Raw genomic sequence first — 18,368 nt, 5'->3', positions numbered from 1 at the left:
GAATGCAAAACAGGCGCTGCCTCTGGCGTGCAGCAGTCAGACACATCCACACCTTTTTGCGGAATGTTTTTTCAGTATGTGGTAAACCAGGTTATCATCCAAAAAGGACAGGTCATCATCAAAGGCTGTGGGTCTGCAACAGGCTTGCTTCACTTTGTCAGTGACTAGTTTCTTCTTTCTGGTTAAGTTTTTTAAAATCTTGTCGTAGGTGGTCTCGGCTGCATCACAAGATCCACTGCAATACCGGAAAATCAGCTCTTCTTTGGTTTCATATCCCAAATCCAAGTCAGTTACGTTTAAATGTATTTCTGTTAAGACACATCCCCGATTTTTCCCCTTTTGATTCCTCCTCCCCTTTTTGCTGGTGTTCTCTATGTTTGTGGCTGCGTTTTGCCGGTTTCTCTCCCGCCTAGAAAAAATTGGGGTCTGTTTATCTGGTGACCTCCTCAGTCTTTTAAGGGTGGCTTGGATAAAGTCCACTACCTCATCAAATTGATCTGGATAATCCTCTGGCATATTAGCTGTTTGGAAAAAGAGAGAAAAAATTTTGTCACAAGGCAGTTTTCATTAAGTTAGTCCATTCATGGCTCAAAAACATTTGACACATGCAAGCTGTTTTGCCCGTCACTTCGGAGTGCATGCCCAACACCCTCAAAAATCAGGGAGAATTTGGAATGGTTTAGATCATCATGGAAACTCATTTGGGGAAAAATAAATGAGGTATGTATGTATCTCTGTAGGTGTCTGATGATGCTTGGTAGCACTCCAGCACATATTTTAATATTGAATAAGCTCTATCAAAATCAAGGGAAGGAAAAAGATGTCATGATGCAAATATTAGTTAATGGATGGATGAAACTAGTGTAGAGAGGTTATACAGGCACCAGGCTCTTCCAAACAAAGTTTTCATTGCAGTTTTCGTTAAAGCAATTTTGTGATTATAAATGTTAACTACTGCATTTTCACACCAGCAGTGGTTAGTATTTCCAAAGCCACCTATTGATAAGGTTTTAAGGCATGACAGAAAGAGGAATTTCCTGGGGTACAAGGCTGAGCTATTATTCCTGGCTGAATGCCTACTTTTTTTACTGCTTCTAGGGAATAGTTATTATCAGAGCTTTTGAAATTTTCTCATGGAAGTATTTTGTATCACAAGATGCTGATTAGATTGAATAGAAATAGTTAAGAATAGAATTACTATGCCAATTTTCAAGGGAAATGTTATTAATGAATTTTCTTTTGATGAAGTTAAAATATCTGTTTCATTTTTTCACTTGATACATACCCTAGCAGTGATAAATTACTCAAGTAAATGAAACGTTTGGATACTAGCAGAGGGTGAAATTCAATGTGTTCTGAAATGTTCTAAGATTCCAGCTTTTCAGAATGATTTGGAAAAAAAAATCTTGTTGTGAAATCTTTAAACTTCCCATGGACCAAACCCCTCAGTGTGATGTACTTTAGTGAATACAGTGATTTAATGGAGAGTCAGACTGTCAGGAGTACACATGTAGGTGTCCTTATGTTGTACTATTATTGATTGTCTCTTAAACACATAAACTACCTTGCAGTATTGAGATTTTCTTTTCTCATTCATTATGCCACAATCAAGACTTGAGGACCCACTTCCTTTGCAATAAGATCTAAGAGGATGCTTCTTTCTGTACTTGACTCCTAAGTTCCCACCCATGTAACAGACCAGCGTCATGCATCCAGCCTTGCATGTAAAGGAGCTCCATCTCCAGAAGGACCCCTACAAATATCCCAGAAACTGCAAACACTGGGATAGGCGATACCCAGTGCAGTGCATCTGGCCCGTGGTTGGTACATCCACTGAGCCGTGAAGGCTCTCACCTGGTCACATGCTGAGATAGGAACTGCTCCCTAGGCAAAGGCTCAGCACCACATTTCCCTAATGAGCACTGTAACAGACAGTTACAGACCTGATGGGAAACCAGGCAGCACAGGTACCCAGCTCACACCTGGTGGCATGGACTCTCTCAATAGGCATTAACAGGAGCGAGGCTGCTTCCCATTGCCTAGCAAAGGTTCACCTTCATGTCCTCAAAACAAGCACTGAACACAGGGGAGATGGGAGCAGTAGGATCTTAACTCTGTTAGTGCAAAAACCTGCTGAAACATAGTGCATTTCCACATAAGGAGGAACATGGATCCCTCCCTGAAGCAGCCACATCCTAGAGGCCCCCTGCTCCTTGACAAAACAATGATGGATCAGAAGTATACGGTTTTCAAGGATGGCTCCAGTGAAATAGTATAGACTGGTAAAAGAATAAAGAAGGCAGGCAATCTTGTACCTTCACATAATGAGGGTGGCAAATGGTAAGCCAGACCCTATAAACTGTAGAGTCTGGGTCTGCAAAAAGTGAATTACACTTTGTTTTACAGACATCCATCCAATCCTGCAGATCAGTGACTATCAAAAGACGAAGGAGGGATGATTGCTGTCTATACAGCTATAGGGGATCTGAACAAAGCAGGACCCTGCAGCCCCATATACCTGTGACACCAATCGTAAGTGCATCTTTCTTTCACCCCTCTGTCATTACCTGTGTAGCAGGTACCAAAATACCCACTACAGGGCACCCCTACTGTAAGGGGGGTCGCTTGGATAGATGTGTCCATTGGACGCATCACCCAGCTCTGTTGCAGGACAGGCTGGTCTGCCTACACCAGACGAATATGGCCCTACTGAGCGAGGTCCAGGCTGAGGTGATGGCTGGGCTACATTTCTTCTTTACAAGAAAGGGCAGACACCTTGCTAGACTCAGGCAAAGAAGATGACCCATGTGGAGGTGGCATAGTCACCATTGCCGTTGTACAAGCTTGGCCCTGGCAGAGATACAGGTGGAGAGTGGTTTGGCAGGAGGCACTGGTTGCTGTGGGACTGGGTGATTTCTAGGTTTCTTGTATAGAAAACTAGGTTTCATAGCTTATAACCTGATAAGGGAAGGATGTGGCTCTGAGGAGGTGGCTCTACCTGTGCCATTCTCCACTCTCACCTTTAAATCACCCTTCTCATACCACTATGACTACCCCAGCCTACACCTCTGTCACATAATCCTGGCCCAACCCTTGTAGCAACACAATAACACAATGACATATTGGCTTCGGAGGGTGAACTACACCCACGAGAGAAACATACTAGAGTTTAACAGAATTCATACAATGGTCAACCATCAGGAAGAGGATGGGAGATTGTCATGAGGAAACCCATCCTATGTGTGGTGATTCCTGTCTACAACCTTGAGCCTTATATTGGGCTGCATCACAAGAAGCGTGGCCAGCAGATCAAGGGAGGTGATTCTCCCCCTTCACTCTGCTCTCATGAGAACCTATCTACTGTGCTGCATCCAGCTCTGGGGCCCCCAACACAAGACAGATGTGGACAGGTTGGAGCAAGTCCAGAGAAGGCCACAGAGATGATCAGGGGGCTGGGGCACCTCCCATATGAAGACAGGCTGAGAGAGTTGGGGTTGTTCAACCTGGAGAAGGGAAGGCTCCAGGGAGACCTTAGAGCAGTTTTCACTGCCTAAAGGGTCCTACAAGAAATCTGGAGAGGGGCTTTTTACAAGGTTTTGTAGGCATAGGATAAGAGGGTATGGCTTTAAGCTGACAGAGGGGAGATTTAAATTAGACATTAGGAAGAAATTCCTTCCTGTGAGGGTGGTGAGACACTGGCACAGGTTGCCCAGAGAAGTTGTGGATGCCTCATCCCTAGAAGTGTTCAAGGCCAGGATGGATGGGGCTTGGAGAAACCTGGTCTGGTGGAAGGTGTCTCTGCCTGTAGGAAGGGGTTTGGAGCTAAATGATCTTTAAGGTCCCTTCCAACCCAAATGATTCTATGATTCTGTGATTCTGATACTTATCCCAAGCCCAGTACACTGCCAGTGCAATGAGGGGAATAAATGTCCCCCACCTATGAAGGGAGAAACAAAACTGTGGATTACCTGAATAGGTAAAAAACACACTAGTCACATCATATTTAAACTGCTTGCAATTCAGGGGCAAAACTATCACCTACCCCTGTAATAGTGCAATATGCAGGAGTCTACTTTGGTTAAATATTAATCAGACAGTTATAGGACTCAAGCACCGTCCTGCCCAAGCCAATCCAAGTATGCCTTGCAGGGTAGATAAAGAGGAGGAAAGGCCCATGTTGTGGACTGTGTCCCTTCTCAAAGCCCACCCTGATCTCTATCCTGGTTCATGCATGATCACTACCCCAACCTGACCAACGTTGCTGCAAGTGGCCTATAATATTTAAGGTGGAGGAAACACACCATAGAAGAGGTGGTATATGGTATGTTGCATATGCAACACTAACTATGCACACACTGCTAATGCAGGCATGGGGTATCAACATTACAGAAGGTAGAAGCACTAGGGAAAAAAGTAAATCAAGTGATCAAGCCAACAGTGTATCTACTAGAGAAGCCCTACCTACACAAATGGATTCGCTGCAACGAGAAAATGGGTTAACTGGCAGAACCTGTGATCCTGCTGATTTCACTGGGCTTCAACAGAAAGCATGGTAGAAGCACTACAAGATGTAACCTGGTATGAGTTGTGTGTGGCTGATAGGTCTAATGGAGCTGGAGATCCCTGCTCAGCTCATCTCCTGTTGCAGCATCAGGTCACTTGGGAGGCTCACTATGAGGGAGTGCTGAGGGATGCCAGCTCTCCGAGTAAGGTGAATGCCAATTTTTTCTCTCCAGGGTGAACTTCAGGCCAGGGGACTGGAAGATATCCCAAGCAGATACCCAAATGTATTGAGAGGACTGCTGCAGTGACCCCCAGTATTTGGAGATTACATCACTGGAGGAGACACAAAGTTCATGGGTTGTATTAGGGAACCGGTGGGAACAGTAGGCACAGAGCTCCAGGCGAGAAAATGTTCTGGACCTCTTGATCCTGGTCAGTGTCTGCTCACGTACAACCACACATGCTGTTACACAGCTATGGGGGTACACCTCATGAACACAGTGACAGCTGCTTGTAATGCTATGGCTATGAAGTGATCCTTGCAAGTTGCTCTAAGCAACTACTCCTCTACTTACGGAGCCCCAAACTCCTCATGATCAGTGCAATGATGCTCATTCAGCAGCTTCTGACTAGGCTGCCAATGTACCCCAAGTTTGCTTCTATAATTTAGCACTATTTGAGGAACACCTCCAATCCCTGCAATCCGTCAACCTCTGGCTGGTACAACTCTGAATTGTCATACAATCCTTCAGAGACAAGTTTCAACACACACTCGGCAGTGTGGGCCTGTGCTCTTAGTACTGCATCAAGTGAAGTTGGACCCAGCAGTCGCTGAACCATGGACCCAAACAATGGGGCTCATACTGATCATATATGGCTTGGAGCTAATTTTCTGCTGCTTAACAAAGCATAATCATCAGAGTGATTACAAACAGTCACTAGGAGTGGTTCACAGCATTTGAAGGGAACCTTGACAGGAAGGAATGAAGTGAGAGTTGATTTAGCAGCCTATGCTAAGGTGCCAGTCACAACTCAGTAGGGATATTCAGCTTTCCAGTAAGCACGGGTGCAAAACCTGAGAACTGGAAACAAAATACTGTAAAAAACTGCTCTAGTAAGATCCTGGGCAACCAAGTGGAAATGCCAGCTTTAACACCAGTCAAGACAGTTTGAAACAAGGCACTAGACCTAAGGAAGCTACCATCAGACATCACACATGAATAAGCAGTAAACACTGACCAAGAACTAAGGACTGTAAAAGGCTAATGGACAGAAGGGAGGGTGGAGAAGACTGACAGCAGGACGTCTTCATCCTGATGGATACTTGGTAGATGGGCTCCAGGGATGCTGAGACCTCTCTGCACCACAGCAACCATGTGCTGAGCACTTGTTTGGTCTCTGCACTGTGGAAAGTGGTGCTGGGGGTGAAGAGGGTGCTGAGCTGAGCTGAATGGCCAGGGAACATCACTGGGCTCATAGGGCCTGTCTTTGCATCAAGTGCTGGTTTGTAATCTGAGTTAAGCCACTCAACTGAGGGGTGCTAGTTACCCCCCTGCCTCCAGCACTGTTTAGAGAACATGTATATCCTCAGAATGAAGGTCAACAGCCCGGCAGCTTTGCCTCTCTAATACTGTCTGTGCTGACTTGACTGAGCAGCAGAGCTTTCCATGGGGATTTCACACCCTTGGGAGAAGCACATATTATTATCCCTTCCTGTAACATACACAGATTGCATGTCTGCATATATGTGTTATATTTACACATACACACATACAAATATATCTAATTATACACACACATGTTTTTTTCAAAACAAACTAGTTTACTGACAACACTTGCCTGCTGGTGGAAAAGCTGAGAGAACAAACACATGACAGATGCCTGTCACACTGCAAAGTGCCAGCAGAAAATGTTCAGATACTATGGCAATAAAAGCAGTAAAGATCTCTGAGCAGTATTCCCTGGTCCCAGCTCCAGTGTGTGAAGGAATTAGAATTTAAAATCCAAAGCTATCTAGATTAGGACAGGATGGGATGGGACAGGACAGGTTAGGACAGGATGGGACGGGACAGGACAGGTTAGGATAGGATGGGGTAGCCCACAACAGCATGAGCTCAATATATGTTAGTGAAGGTTGGATTATACAATACACCTCAAAGGAGGTGTTTCCCAAGGAAAAGGACCATATGTCCCGGAAATTTTAAATCACAAACATGGGACCTCAGTGTATCTTGTTCACAGCATGGGAAAAAGGCTCACTACTGGGGCAGTGCGATGGGTTGAGCCCCACCACTTAGACAACGGTGCCATAAACACTCACAAGGCTGGTGCGAAGTTGTGAGGTTTTGTTTGGGTTTTATGTGACATTTCTGAAAGCTGTTTCTTGACCATCCAGCTCTCTGGGGAGGTCCCTTGAAGGCAGTCTGTTTGTGAGCACGTGCAGGCATTTTTGCACTGCCTCTGCCCAGCACCCCACTGGCAGGAGCAATGAGGCAGGCAGCAGTGTCTGTGGGAGCTGTGGCCAGCAAGTTGTGTTCTGCTCCCACTCATCTTGTTCTCCTACAGCTCCCTTCCATGCTCCTTCTTCCAGTACCATGCCAAGGACCTGACCACCCAGGCAGGAACAAGCAGAGCCTTTTCCTCTGATGGTATCCAGAGGATGAGTCTGCTTTCTAGTGCTGGAGTATCAAGAGTGGGGGGTATGGATGGCAGTCCACGTGGCAGTCTGCCTCTGGGCGCCTACTCTGACTCCCATGCCCAGCTCTCGATCTGCCAGGAGCTTCTCAAATGACCAGAAAACAAATGTAAAATCAAGGAAAGAAAGAATGAAACATCACAAGACTGGTGCACATGGGAATCTAGGAGAGTGATCAGGCTGTGGGCAGAGCTGGTGAACACCAAACATCCAGAATTCCAGGAGTCAAATAAAAGAAGATGACATGATCCTCATTTAAAATACCAATTAAAAAAAAATCCCACAAGAATATTTGCATCTTCTGCTTGCTGTTTGAAAGCTGTTTGCTTCCTTTCTGAAGCTTTGGGGCATCATTGCTTTGACACATCCTCTCAGGCTAGGAACATCCCTCTTGAATGCAAACTGATGATGCTCTCTGGAACCTGAGGCTTTGACCTGCTGTCCCTAAGCACAGTCTTGTCCCCTGGGCACTACACGAGCTGGCAGTACAGGTGCAGGATCCTGCAGCCAAATACCCATGGTGCTCCCCACTGGCCTCTGCTCCCACATAAAACCCCAGAGCTCTGCTTTGGGAATGCAAGGAAGCATGCCTTCCTCCCAGCATCTTCCCACTGTGAATCCCCCAGAGCCTGCCCTTGCATTTCCAATTAATTAGAAGCACCACGTGCCAGCAGGACTGAGATCCAATGCTTGTGCTTTTTAGAAGAATAAATTATACAGTATTCAGATAGTCTTCTACATAAAATAGGTTTAAATTAATATCCAAACCAAACTCATCAAATTGTCAGTCTCCATTAAGGAAAAATGGACAATTTATTCACATCTGTTCAAATGTGACCACAATTACATTTTGTAAAACTATTCCTTTGATTTCACTAGCAACAGATTTATTTTAAAGCCAAATATTCCCCACAGTGACAGTAACCCAGCATGGTAGAGCAAGAAACCTCCAGTTTGTACCTGACCACAAACTGATTTCAGTGGGAACAGATGGATCTTCAGCCTTTGAGAAAAAAACCTAATTACTCATTTGGTGCCTGATTATGGACTTACAAGGCTAACTACAGCCTCTTCTGACTGTGTTGTCTATTATGGCTGACAGGAAAAGCTTGAATTCTATTAATTGCAAAATAATAATTTATAGTGGGTTTTCCTTTTTTAAAAAAAGAAAAAATCTCATAAAATGTGATTAAGTTATTTGAAACTGTTTGTGCTTTATAGGACAGGTTTCCATACTGATCTCGGGAAAATATAATCACATCACTGTAGTGTCATCTGGCACTTTGCATGTTCCGAGGTAAACTGATATAATAGAAGTCACATAAGGCATACTAAAAATGATACTATTAGGTTCTTGTTCTGCATTGTAGTTTTTATGCATGCATTTATGGTAGCATGTAGCTACTACATCAAAACACCAGGCTAAACATTTAATAAAATTACAAGGATATTTCACTTAAGTCTTTCAATTAGAGAAGTTCAGACAACAGGAGACTCTGGTTTAAAGTGTGACTTAAAAGTTCAAGTGGGTTAATCCAGCTCATTATAATGGTAAGTGTTATTTAGAAAATTCAGATCCAGATCTGTGTTAGGATCAAATTTCCCTTTTTCAAAAACAGCTCTGGTACTTTAATCTGCGCCCTTCATAACTAAAATGTTTTCATTTCCTTTCTTTGCTTGGTATTTGTTAAGTTTCCTCCAAAGTTAGACTCACAAAGATGATTTTTTTAGATCATTTCTAGTCAGAAATAGACAATCAATGTGCCTCTAACAGTGACTACAACAAATCATCCTAATTTTTTTTGTTGCTTATGAAAATCACTCTGGTATACCACTTATTCATTATCCTCCATTTCACATTACAAAGATGTATTTTAGTCTCAGAGTAACCTGTTCGTAGAATTGCACCCTTAGGTTAAAATTACTAATGTGATGATGATCATACTGTTTTGCAAAGTAAAAAAGCATCAACTGTGGTGGGGATAAACCGTTTATTTTATTGAAAAGGAAATGTTTTTCATGAAAAACAAAGCCTATATTGCAGGCATCTGAGCAATGGCAGGTGTTAAAAATAGTTACGCTGAAAGGTTTTTTGGGATTTAAACAGTTAAAATATCACCCCTCTGAGGCATGACTTTGCTTTCATGCCTTGCATGAAAATCTGTGGGGCTAAGAGTGAAATGAAAACCAGTTGGTTGTGTCCATTAGGAAATGGAACATCAAACACATCAGGGTCAGCTCATCTTTAAATGTTTAATACAGCTCCGGTTCACAACCTCACTCCCTGCCTTGCCAGCTCCCAAGACACGCTGTGTCCTCCCCCCTGATGCAGAGAGCCCTGAGAAATGGAGCCTCTCACCAGTGTCACTTGTCTCTCATCAAGGTAAAGTGCTAAGTAACCTGGAGGATGACTTCAGGGCCTCTCACACTAGTCAGGTACAATAAGACAGCACTGGAGAAAGGCACAAGGTTAACCTTCCTCGTGTGCTTGCTCATGATGGAGCAGCCAGGTTTTTTATTTGTAGCTCACTAGCTAACCCTGATACTTCCTATGTGTTGGTCATAAACGAAATTTGCAGAGTACTTTGTATTTTCACACTGCCATTCTTGGCAGTGCCTCCCTTGCATCCTTTCCCTGCCTTCTCACAGGTATGAAACACAGATTCCTACCAGGACAAGAAAGGGGAGAAACAACAGGTCTACCTTAATTGCTGCCAGCTGGGGGAACTCCCTGAGAGCAGGAGGAAACAGCAAGCTCAGATGAACTGGGTGAAGTAAAGCAAGCTGACCTGTCCACAAGAGTTTCTTGTTCTTCACCTGTTCTACGTGGGGCTGTCCCCAGTGTCCTGCCTGATTTTGGGTGGCACTGGTGCCAGGCCCCTCCTCTGGCATCTCTGTGGTGGGCAGAGGAGTTCTCATCTGGCAGTCATGCAGCAAAAGAGCCACAAAAGAATGTGGTCTTGCCGCTGACACAGAGCTTTGAAAAAACATCTCTCAAGGACTGAGGAGCAGACAGCTTTTCAGCAGTTGCTCTTGAGGTTTTGTGGCAACTCTGCAGCAGGCTGTCCACACTAGAGCCTTATCTTATGGGGCTGTGCGAGTACTGAAGCACCCACAAAGCAGTCTATGCATCCAAGGAAGTTATGGCATGGAGTTTAAAAAGGGAAAAAAGAAAAAGTGGCAGTGCCCTGCCTGGAGCTAGTGATGAGGGAGCTGGAACCAGACCTGGGCGATGCGCATACTTGCCTGTTGTCTCTTCACAATTTCTTTTTGTATCCCTTTAAATCCATACCATGCTGAATAAATATCCAGCTTCCCAATAAACCCCAGGTTTATGCTTAATATTTGATTCTGTATGAACACTTCAAGTGCCTAAAACGAGTATGAATGAGTGGGGCCTGAAACCTGCGGCCTCTACCAGCAAGAACACATGTAGCCAGCTAACAGGCATGGCACTGAGACTTTAATGGAGGAAATACTGTTAATAATAAGAAATTCTCTTTAGCATCTCTGATGCAGAAGTGATCCATCCCAGCTCTCACATAACATCAGTGAAACCCCACATAGGTCTCCCAGCTCCACTTCAATGCCAGTTCACTGGATGGGAACAGTATTCCTAAATAAATAACAGCGACTGTTCCTGGGCTGCCTGTCCTCTTACACTGCACCTCCTGTTAGGTTTTGGGGGTGCTCCCAAGGAACAAACACAGGCACTAAAGCAGCAGAAAGAGGCCCTATCCCAGTCTGTTCAGTAGGGGCAATAACGAAGGGCTGTCCAGGCAAAACCACAGAATCACAGAATGGTAGGGTTGGAAAGGACCTTAAGATCACCATAGCTGATGTCCCTTCAGCAGCCACCTCTGCTGCTATCAGATTTTGATCTGACTTATAAACAATACATGTTCCTCCACTGTTGCCTTTCACTAACTGCATTTCAATGTGTTTACAGGAGGATAAGTTTTAATATTGCAGTTCAGAAGATGTTGTCATTATAACCAGTCTCTAGCTCTAGGGCAGGTGCTGTGTACTCTGCTGCAGAAGGTCTCATCTTGGGATGTGTAGACCGTGGCCTGCCAGAGAGCGCTGGTGTGCGCTCAGAAGAGCAAGCTCCTTCCTAGCCACTATGCTGGATCCACACCTGTCAGAAACTTCCCAAGTAATTGCTGGTTTTGCCAAAGAAATCTGACACACTTGGGATGGGAGCAGAGGTAGTCCAGATGTTTGTATGTAGCTTGTTAGTTCGTTAAAGCTTGCAGCTTGATTCAAACAGCTTGCCTCTAAAAGCATGGCCACCTGAGAAGTCTTGGCATACTGCTCTAACACTGCTTGGCCCCACACAGGAAAACAACTATTTTGATTTCAGTGTTTGCTTCTTTGAAGGCTATTCCTGTTCAATAATGATTAACGCATCTGTACAAGTCCCACTGACTTCAAAGTAGTGTACCTGCAGGTTTCAGTCTGAGTGCTGTACCAATACATACAGACTAAATATCTGCTAAGTCATACCCTGTGGCATTACTCCTTAAAAAGTATGTTGATATTTGAAATGCTTCACATAATTTTCTGTCCTTGATCTTAAAACTAGACATACCTTATGCATTTTGTGTCTTAATGTTTGTTTGTACCTGTCTCAACTAAATATTTTTGCTTTAACAAGGCAAAGTGCTGGACCTGCATTTGGGCCATAACAGCCCCATGCAACATTTTTTTTTAAAGAGTGGTTGGAAAGCTGCTCAGTAGAAAAGGACCTGGGGGTGCAGATTGACGGGGCTGAACATGATCCAGCTTGTGCCCAGGCAGCCAAGAAGCCAACAGCATCCTGGGCTGTGTCAGCACCAGTGTGGCAGCAGGGCCAGGGCAGTGATCATCCCCCTGCACTGGGCACTGGTGGGGCTGCACCTCGGATCCTGTGTTCAGTTCTGGGCCCCTCACTGCAAGAGAGACATTGAGGTGCTGGAGTGGGGCCAGAGAAGGGCAATGGAGCTGGTGAAGGGTCTGGAGCACAAGTGTGATGGGGAACAGCTGAGGGACCTGGGGGTGTTTAGTCTGGAGAAGAGAAGGGTCAGGGGGGACCTTATTGCTCTCTACAACTACTTGAAAGGAGGCTGTAGTGAGGTGGGGGTTGGTCTCTTATCCCAAATAACAAGTTGTAAGGACAAGAGGAAACGGCCTCAAGCTGCTTCAGGAGAGGTTTAGATTGGATATTAGGAAAAATTTCTTCACAGAGAGGGTAATTAAATATTGGAACAAGCTGCCCAGGGCAATGGTAGAATCACTGTCCCTGAAAGTGTTCACAGACTGTGTAGATGATGCTTTCAGTGACATGGTGTTCAGTGACAGAACATTACTGTCCTGGGGTAATGGTTGCACTTAATGATCTTAAAGGTCTTTTCCAACCAAGCTGATTCTATGATTCTATAATTCTACTTTCTTCTTTTTGTAATCAGGACTTGATTTCCAAGCATCATTGAAATCTTTCTTTAGGTTCACCTTACCAAGTATTATTTGATCAGCAACTACAGCTGGTTTTATTAAAAATTACCAGTCTGCAGTGTCAACCACTCTACCAGCACTAATGTAGCTGTTACCTGTTTAGGTGTCTGATGATTCTGAACATGATTATAATGCAATATTTAGTATTTATCATTTAATACTTGTGATTAACTTATTGTTTCAGAAATATGAGAATCCACAAGTGTAGTTATGTGGGGTTTGGCTTATGTACTGCAATTTTTAAGTTGCAGTTGCTTGATAGTGTGTGTGTGGGATGAGGCCTGGGTATTTGCACTAGATGTCCATCCCTGATCATCCACAGTTGTGGGGGATGGGACTTGATGATCCCAATGGCTTCTCTCAGCCTCTGTAACCAAATATTTAAGGGCTACTTTACACAGTCCTAATCAGGAACAGTATAATTCACAAAGACATTACACCCCATCAGTCTGAGGATCTTTTTCTAGAGGACAAATAATGATGTCCCTATCAATTCATCAATAATCACCACACATCTGGACTCTTCAGCCTTTCCAGAGTGTTTTGCAGCTTGTTGTCTGCAGACTCTGAACATGGGGATTTCTAAAATACATTGAGGAGGCTTATGAAAGGTGACCAAGAAAAGCATGTTTAGTTATGTTATCTAGCAACCCACACCTTCAAAACATCTAAAGGAATCTACACTTTCACTGGCAAATTTCTGGGGATCCTGAATTGAAAAGCAGCAAAGAAAGACACAAAACTTTAAACAACGGGTAACTCGTGAAATGAGGATAAAAATAAACCAAACCAAAACAAAAAAACCTAAAACAACCAAACCCAAAACTCAAAACATAATCTCTTGCATTTCAGTTCCCTCCTCCTTAAGTCCCAGAATACCTTTCATAGGAGCATATTCAAAGAATCAAACCACAGAATGGTCTGGGTTGGAAGGGACCTTAAAGCTCATCTAGTTCCAACGCTGCTGCCATGGGCATGGACACCTTCCACTAGACCTAATTGCTTAAAGTCCCATCCAACCTGTCCTTGAACACTTCCAGAAATGAGGCATCCATAACTTTTTGAGGAAACCTGTTCCAGTACCTCATAGTAATGAATTTTCGTGCACATTCAGTGTTTATACCTGAGATTGTGGATAAATCAGCTTCTAGGGCTACATGCATCTGGATTTAACCAGATGTGTTCCTTCTTTTTCTGTAATTCTGGCCATGAATGAGCAAACTTGAATGCTTGAGATTTCTAAATGCCAGTACAACCTGGGCATGCCCATGCCCACAAACAAACTTCACTAAGTGTATGCTGGCCCAGGAACACAGGCATACTCGGCCAGACACCGCCTGGATACAGTGGCTGTACTGGGCACACACAGAGCGAATGATGCTGTGTGGCACCTGCTCTGTGTGGCAGACACCTCTCCAATACACTGGATTTACTATGCATGGACAGGTTACCTCTGTAGCTTCTGGGCATCTTTGACTAGAGCACATATGCCACACTATATATGCGTTGAGCAGAAAAGACTGGCAGGAACATCAGAGTTCCAGTTCATAACACTGAATTTGCCTAATAAATATTGTAGGGAAGGAAATGCATTCAGTTGGAAATCTAATTTAATAGTGGTTTTGCCCTACAATATCACTGTTTATACTGGATACTTTCAATATTATTTGATAACGTTGCAGCTAAATCAACATTAAACAACCCTTAGCAGGAGTATGAAAAATTTTTAACAGAGGTGTAACACACGTATACCATGGCATGTTACAGCAGAACAATCATGCTAAAGGTGCATCAACTCAGATGTTATAAGGCCAAAAAACACCTTTTCCTCCTATTAGGAGGGAAAAGGCCATGGTGAGATTTATCGTTCAATTCTACATGCTTACTGCTAAAGATTACTTACTAAAATGATTATATGTCATATCCTGGATCTTAGGATACTCAAGCCCTTACATACATGTTGAATATGGCCATACAGCAGCAAGCAGTTACAAAATGTATTTGCTGGGAAATATGTGTAAGTCAAACCAAGTGTTTGGCTCCCTCTGCACTGTCATTATTCTGAAGCTGCTGACTGAGCTTTTAGTTTATAATAATGTAGTTTATATTTGTTCTGTTCGCAGTTGCTATTTAAGTTAATTGTATCCTTCCCCCAGCAGTTCTGTAACATGAGAGAAACAAAGTAAGGGTTTTCTAACCTTACAAGCTCTATGGCTGCTCTTTGTGTGAAATTAGCTATCCCATGAACACTGATGCCTAAAGCACCTACGAATACTTGATTAATCTTAAATGCACTGTATTTATGGAAGCTACTCTCATTCCAGCCTCCAGTCCACTAAAAAATGCAGAAGACTGCAATTGCCAGCACCCCCTCTGCCATCTCTGATTACTGCCCTGAACAGCAAAGGTCAGCACATTACACCTGATAAGCCTGGGAGGTTAGGACATTGCCTGTAGGCTGGAAGGAAGGAAGGTTTCAAGCCAATCTGAAAGGGATGGGGTAGCATCAGGTGACCTCAGAGCACTTTGCAGAGAAAGCAATCTCATCAAATGAGAATAGAAAAAGGTGTCAAGGGCCTGGGAAGACAGATCTGTGCACCATCAAGGTGTCTGGCCTGCCCTTAGGCGCAGGACTTGATCTCACAGCCCTACTAACCCCTGCTGCATGTTGTGTATGGAAGACCCGACCTCTCTGGAGTAAGAGCAACGAACATGTTGGAGCACAACTGCTATTCCCCACCCAACCTGCATGGGGATTGCTTTAGGGAAGAGCAGTGCACCTCTCTTTGAACAAAGCACCCAGTCCTGCCCCGCATCTACACACTGCCCTATAAAGATGAGCCAACATGGGCACTGGTAACATCCCACTGCTGTTTGAGCTGCCTCCTGCAAAGGCACTTGGTGAAGCAGCTGACCAAAAGTATCTGCAGAGATACATGGCAGGTACATGAACAGAAAAACTAGTGAACTGCAAGCATGCCTGCATGCTTGTGGCATACTGCTCTATGCTTGTAAGAGAAACCTTGAAGAGGACAGAGAAGTCTACATGGTATAGATGTGACTCCTCGACTCCTCTTGTGTACATCATTGTACATCTTCTGGGTGCTGAAGAGCATGTGCCACCAAATGGTAAGTGGAGAGAAACAAATATGCCAAAGATACTGATGGTGGTGACTTAAACAACATGCTGCTGTGGCAGGAAGGCAGCAACGTGCTTGGATAGGATCAACCTCCTGGGCTTTGTATGCAAACAGCTCTCAAAATCAACAGAAAATGGTGTAAAAGTGGATCAAAGTATTTTGCTGCTTTCTTACAGCCACTTTTCTATAGGTATCCCCTGACTCTCCTGTCTTGGCAACGTAGTGGAGAGAAGAATTTCTGGCTTTTGGCTATGGGTGGTGTGTAAACAGTCCAAAACCAGAAAAAGTCCCTAGATTTTACCCAGTCTCTGTTCTGATAAATAGTACTGCTTGCTTTCCCCTTGCAGCCAGGCCCATCTATTTGTGAACTGTAGAGTTAAGAGATTGAGACCAAACTATCAGCCCTTTCTCAAATGACTGTCCTGGGTGATAACTCCTGACCCAGCTCTGCTTGGCAAAGCCTACATCTATACCCAGAAAACAGAGATATCTGGAAGAGGATGTCTATTGATACTATCATAGCTCAGGTAAAACACAGGTTGTCTTTCTTCCCACTTCTTGTTTACCCGATTCATAGGGGAAAAAAAAAAAAAAAAAAAAAAAGACGCTACAAAGAGAAGTTTTGGACTCTAGAAATAGACAAAACTGCAACTGCTGCCTGTCCCCTTGACCTGCTGTGGACAAACCATCACACCAAGAACTGTATTGCCAGAAGTTTCAAGATAAAAGCAAGGCATTGTACAAATACTATCACCCTGAGAAGATAGAGCACTAATGCTCTCCCACTCTGTAGCTCTGCTAGAGCTACAAACTGACTGGTGTTACTTGCCCCCTAATGCTTTTCTTGCCACCAGTGCTACAGCAAGGGGACCAGCTGTGCAGGGGGAGCAGACCATGACCTGAAAAGCTGACCACTGTCTTTTGCAGAACAGTACTTATCCCTCCACACAGCCCGACGCAGAGAAGATCATCGTCATGTGTGACGCCCCTGCAGCCCTTGCAGGCTGGAGCCCTGAGGGGAAGCACTTTTGGCCAACCTCCCTGTATGGGGGGGCTGAAAGGACGTCAGGGGCTGCCAGACTGTGAGCAGCAGGAGCCCGGGCAGAGGCACACAGTGCCAGCAAGATTCCAGCACAGGGGAAACACAAGCAAGAAAAGGAAAGAGAGAAGATTCAATGGGGAAGGACATAGATGTATGTGCAGAAAAGAAGATGGTTGTTGGGGACGGGATGAAAGAGGAGGCATGGCACACAATTCCCTGCTCAGTGCCTTCATACTGCATTAGCCCGGCTGCTCCGGCAGAAATGAGAACGGGGCTGTCCATGGCTGAGCTAAGGCAGGCGCAGGGGAAGGACATGCCTCCAGATAAGGAGATAAAAATGAATCCCAGTTACTGGACACTGTCTGCACCCTGCAACGAGCTAAACAGAGAGGCTGAGCACGGGCAAAGGGAGCAACCTCCAAGCTGCGTCTATGCCTTTGCTAACTGAACATCTCCAAGATTCGTGTAAGTATTTTGCCACTTCTAACTGAGTCATATTAACTTTCACTTTAAAAAGCCACCAGAGTTAGCATACACTCACATACCACTGTGAAAAACCTGTAACTGCTATTGTAGGAGACCTATTATTAGCAAGGCATTATTATTATCTGTCATTTGGATTGTAAGCTGTCTTACTGTGAGCCGGTTCATGTGGATTGCTCTGCATCAAGTTCCTAACCCTGACACCGCTACTCTTCTGTAAATTACCATGTGGACACACTAATTTTGGGATCAGGATCCAAGGAGGATTTAATGAAACTCAGCAGCACTCCAGGATGTGTACGGTGCCTCGCACCATGGAATCCAATCTTCATGAGGACTTGCGCCCACTACAGGCAGTGAATAATTGCATTGGCAGGTCCGAGCAGGGAGAGGAGATTGAAGCAGTGGAGAAGGAATTTTAGTGCCTGCACCGCAATGTGTATGTACCTGATCCTCCTCTCAGCTCCTCCGCACCCAACTGACTTTACCTTCTTTCTAGGTTTTTTAACCAAAGTGATCTTATGACTGCCAGGAAGGTAGTGCTGGTGGTGGGGCAATTGCCAACCCTGAGCTTTGGAGGATGGCTTGGTTTAGAGCCGCTGGAGCCAGACCAGAGCCAGTGACACTGCCTGGGGAAGAAGTGGAGGCAGAAAACGTGGGGGGGTCCTTTCCTCACCCCGATGCCTGAGCAAAGGGGAGCAGGTTTAGCAAGACAGACAGAGTGGCTACAAAGGTGAATGTTTCTTACAGTCACTGTGCACAGCATAGGGAGGCAGCAGGCTGGTGGGGGAGAGATCGTCTTCAGGCCCCTCTACCACTGAAGGGGGCCCCTTGAGAGGCGTCTTACCAGTGGGCAGGGGCGAGGTGGAGACCGTGTTGAGCAGCACCACACAGACAGCCACAACATCCCATAACTTCATCTTAGATCTCCTTCCAACACAGGCCCCTGGCAGAGAGGAGAGGCAGGGTTAGTCCCCAACTGCTGCGAGTCCTGCCCCCTGCCTGCCAGCCC

General features: G+C 44.8%; 1 protein-coding gene across 2 annotated transcripts; it reads right to left on the bottom strand.

The window, feature by feature from the left end:
* Nucleotides 1-36: 36 nt before the first annotated feature.
* Nucleotides 37-18,276, bottom strand: GDNF (glial cell derived neurotrophic factor). 2 transcript variants are annotated; one of them, XM_010024350.1, is made up of 2 exons: nucleotides 18,105-18,276; nucleotides 37-521 (listed from the first exon to the last, which is right to left on the bottom strand). In XM_010024350.1, the coding sequence occupies exons 1-2, from the start codon at nucleotides 18,274-18,276 to the stop codon at nucleotides 37-39; spliced, it is 657 nt and encodes a 218-aa protein (XP_010022652.1). The 2 variants fall into 2 exon arrangements, with proteins under 2 accessions (XP_010022652.1, XP_010022653.1); XM_010024351.1 differs by having other exon boundaries at nucleotides 18,204-18,276.
* Nucleotides 18,277-18,368: the final 92 nt, after the last annotated feature.

The sequence above is a fragment of the Nestor notabilis genome, unplaced genomic scaffold (assembly GCF_000696875.1).
Source record: "Nestor notabilis isolate BGI_N333 unplaced genomic scaffold, ASM69687v1 scaffold3951, whole genome shotgun sequence".
NCBI lineage: Eukaryota > Metazoa > Chordata > Aves > Psittaciformes > Psittacidae > Nestor > Nestor notabilis.
The sequence above is the reverse complement of the archived record's forward strand: the minus strand, read 5'-3'. Positions and strand labels throughout refer to the sequence as shown.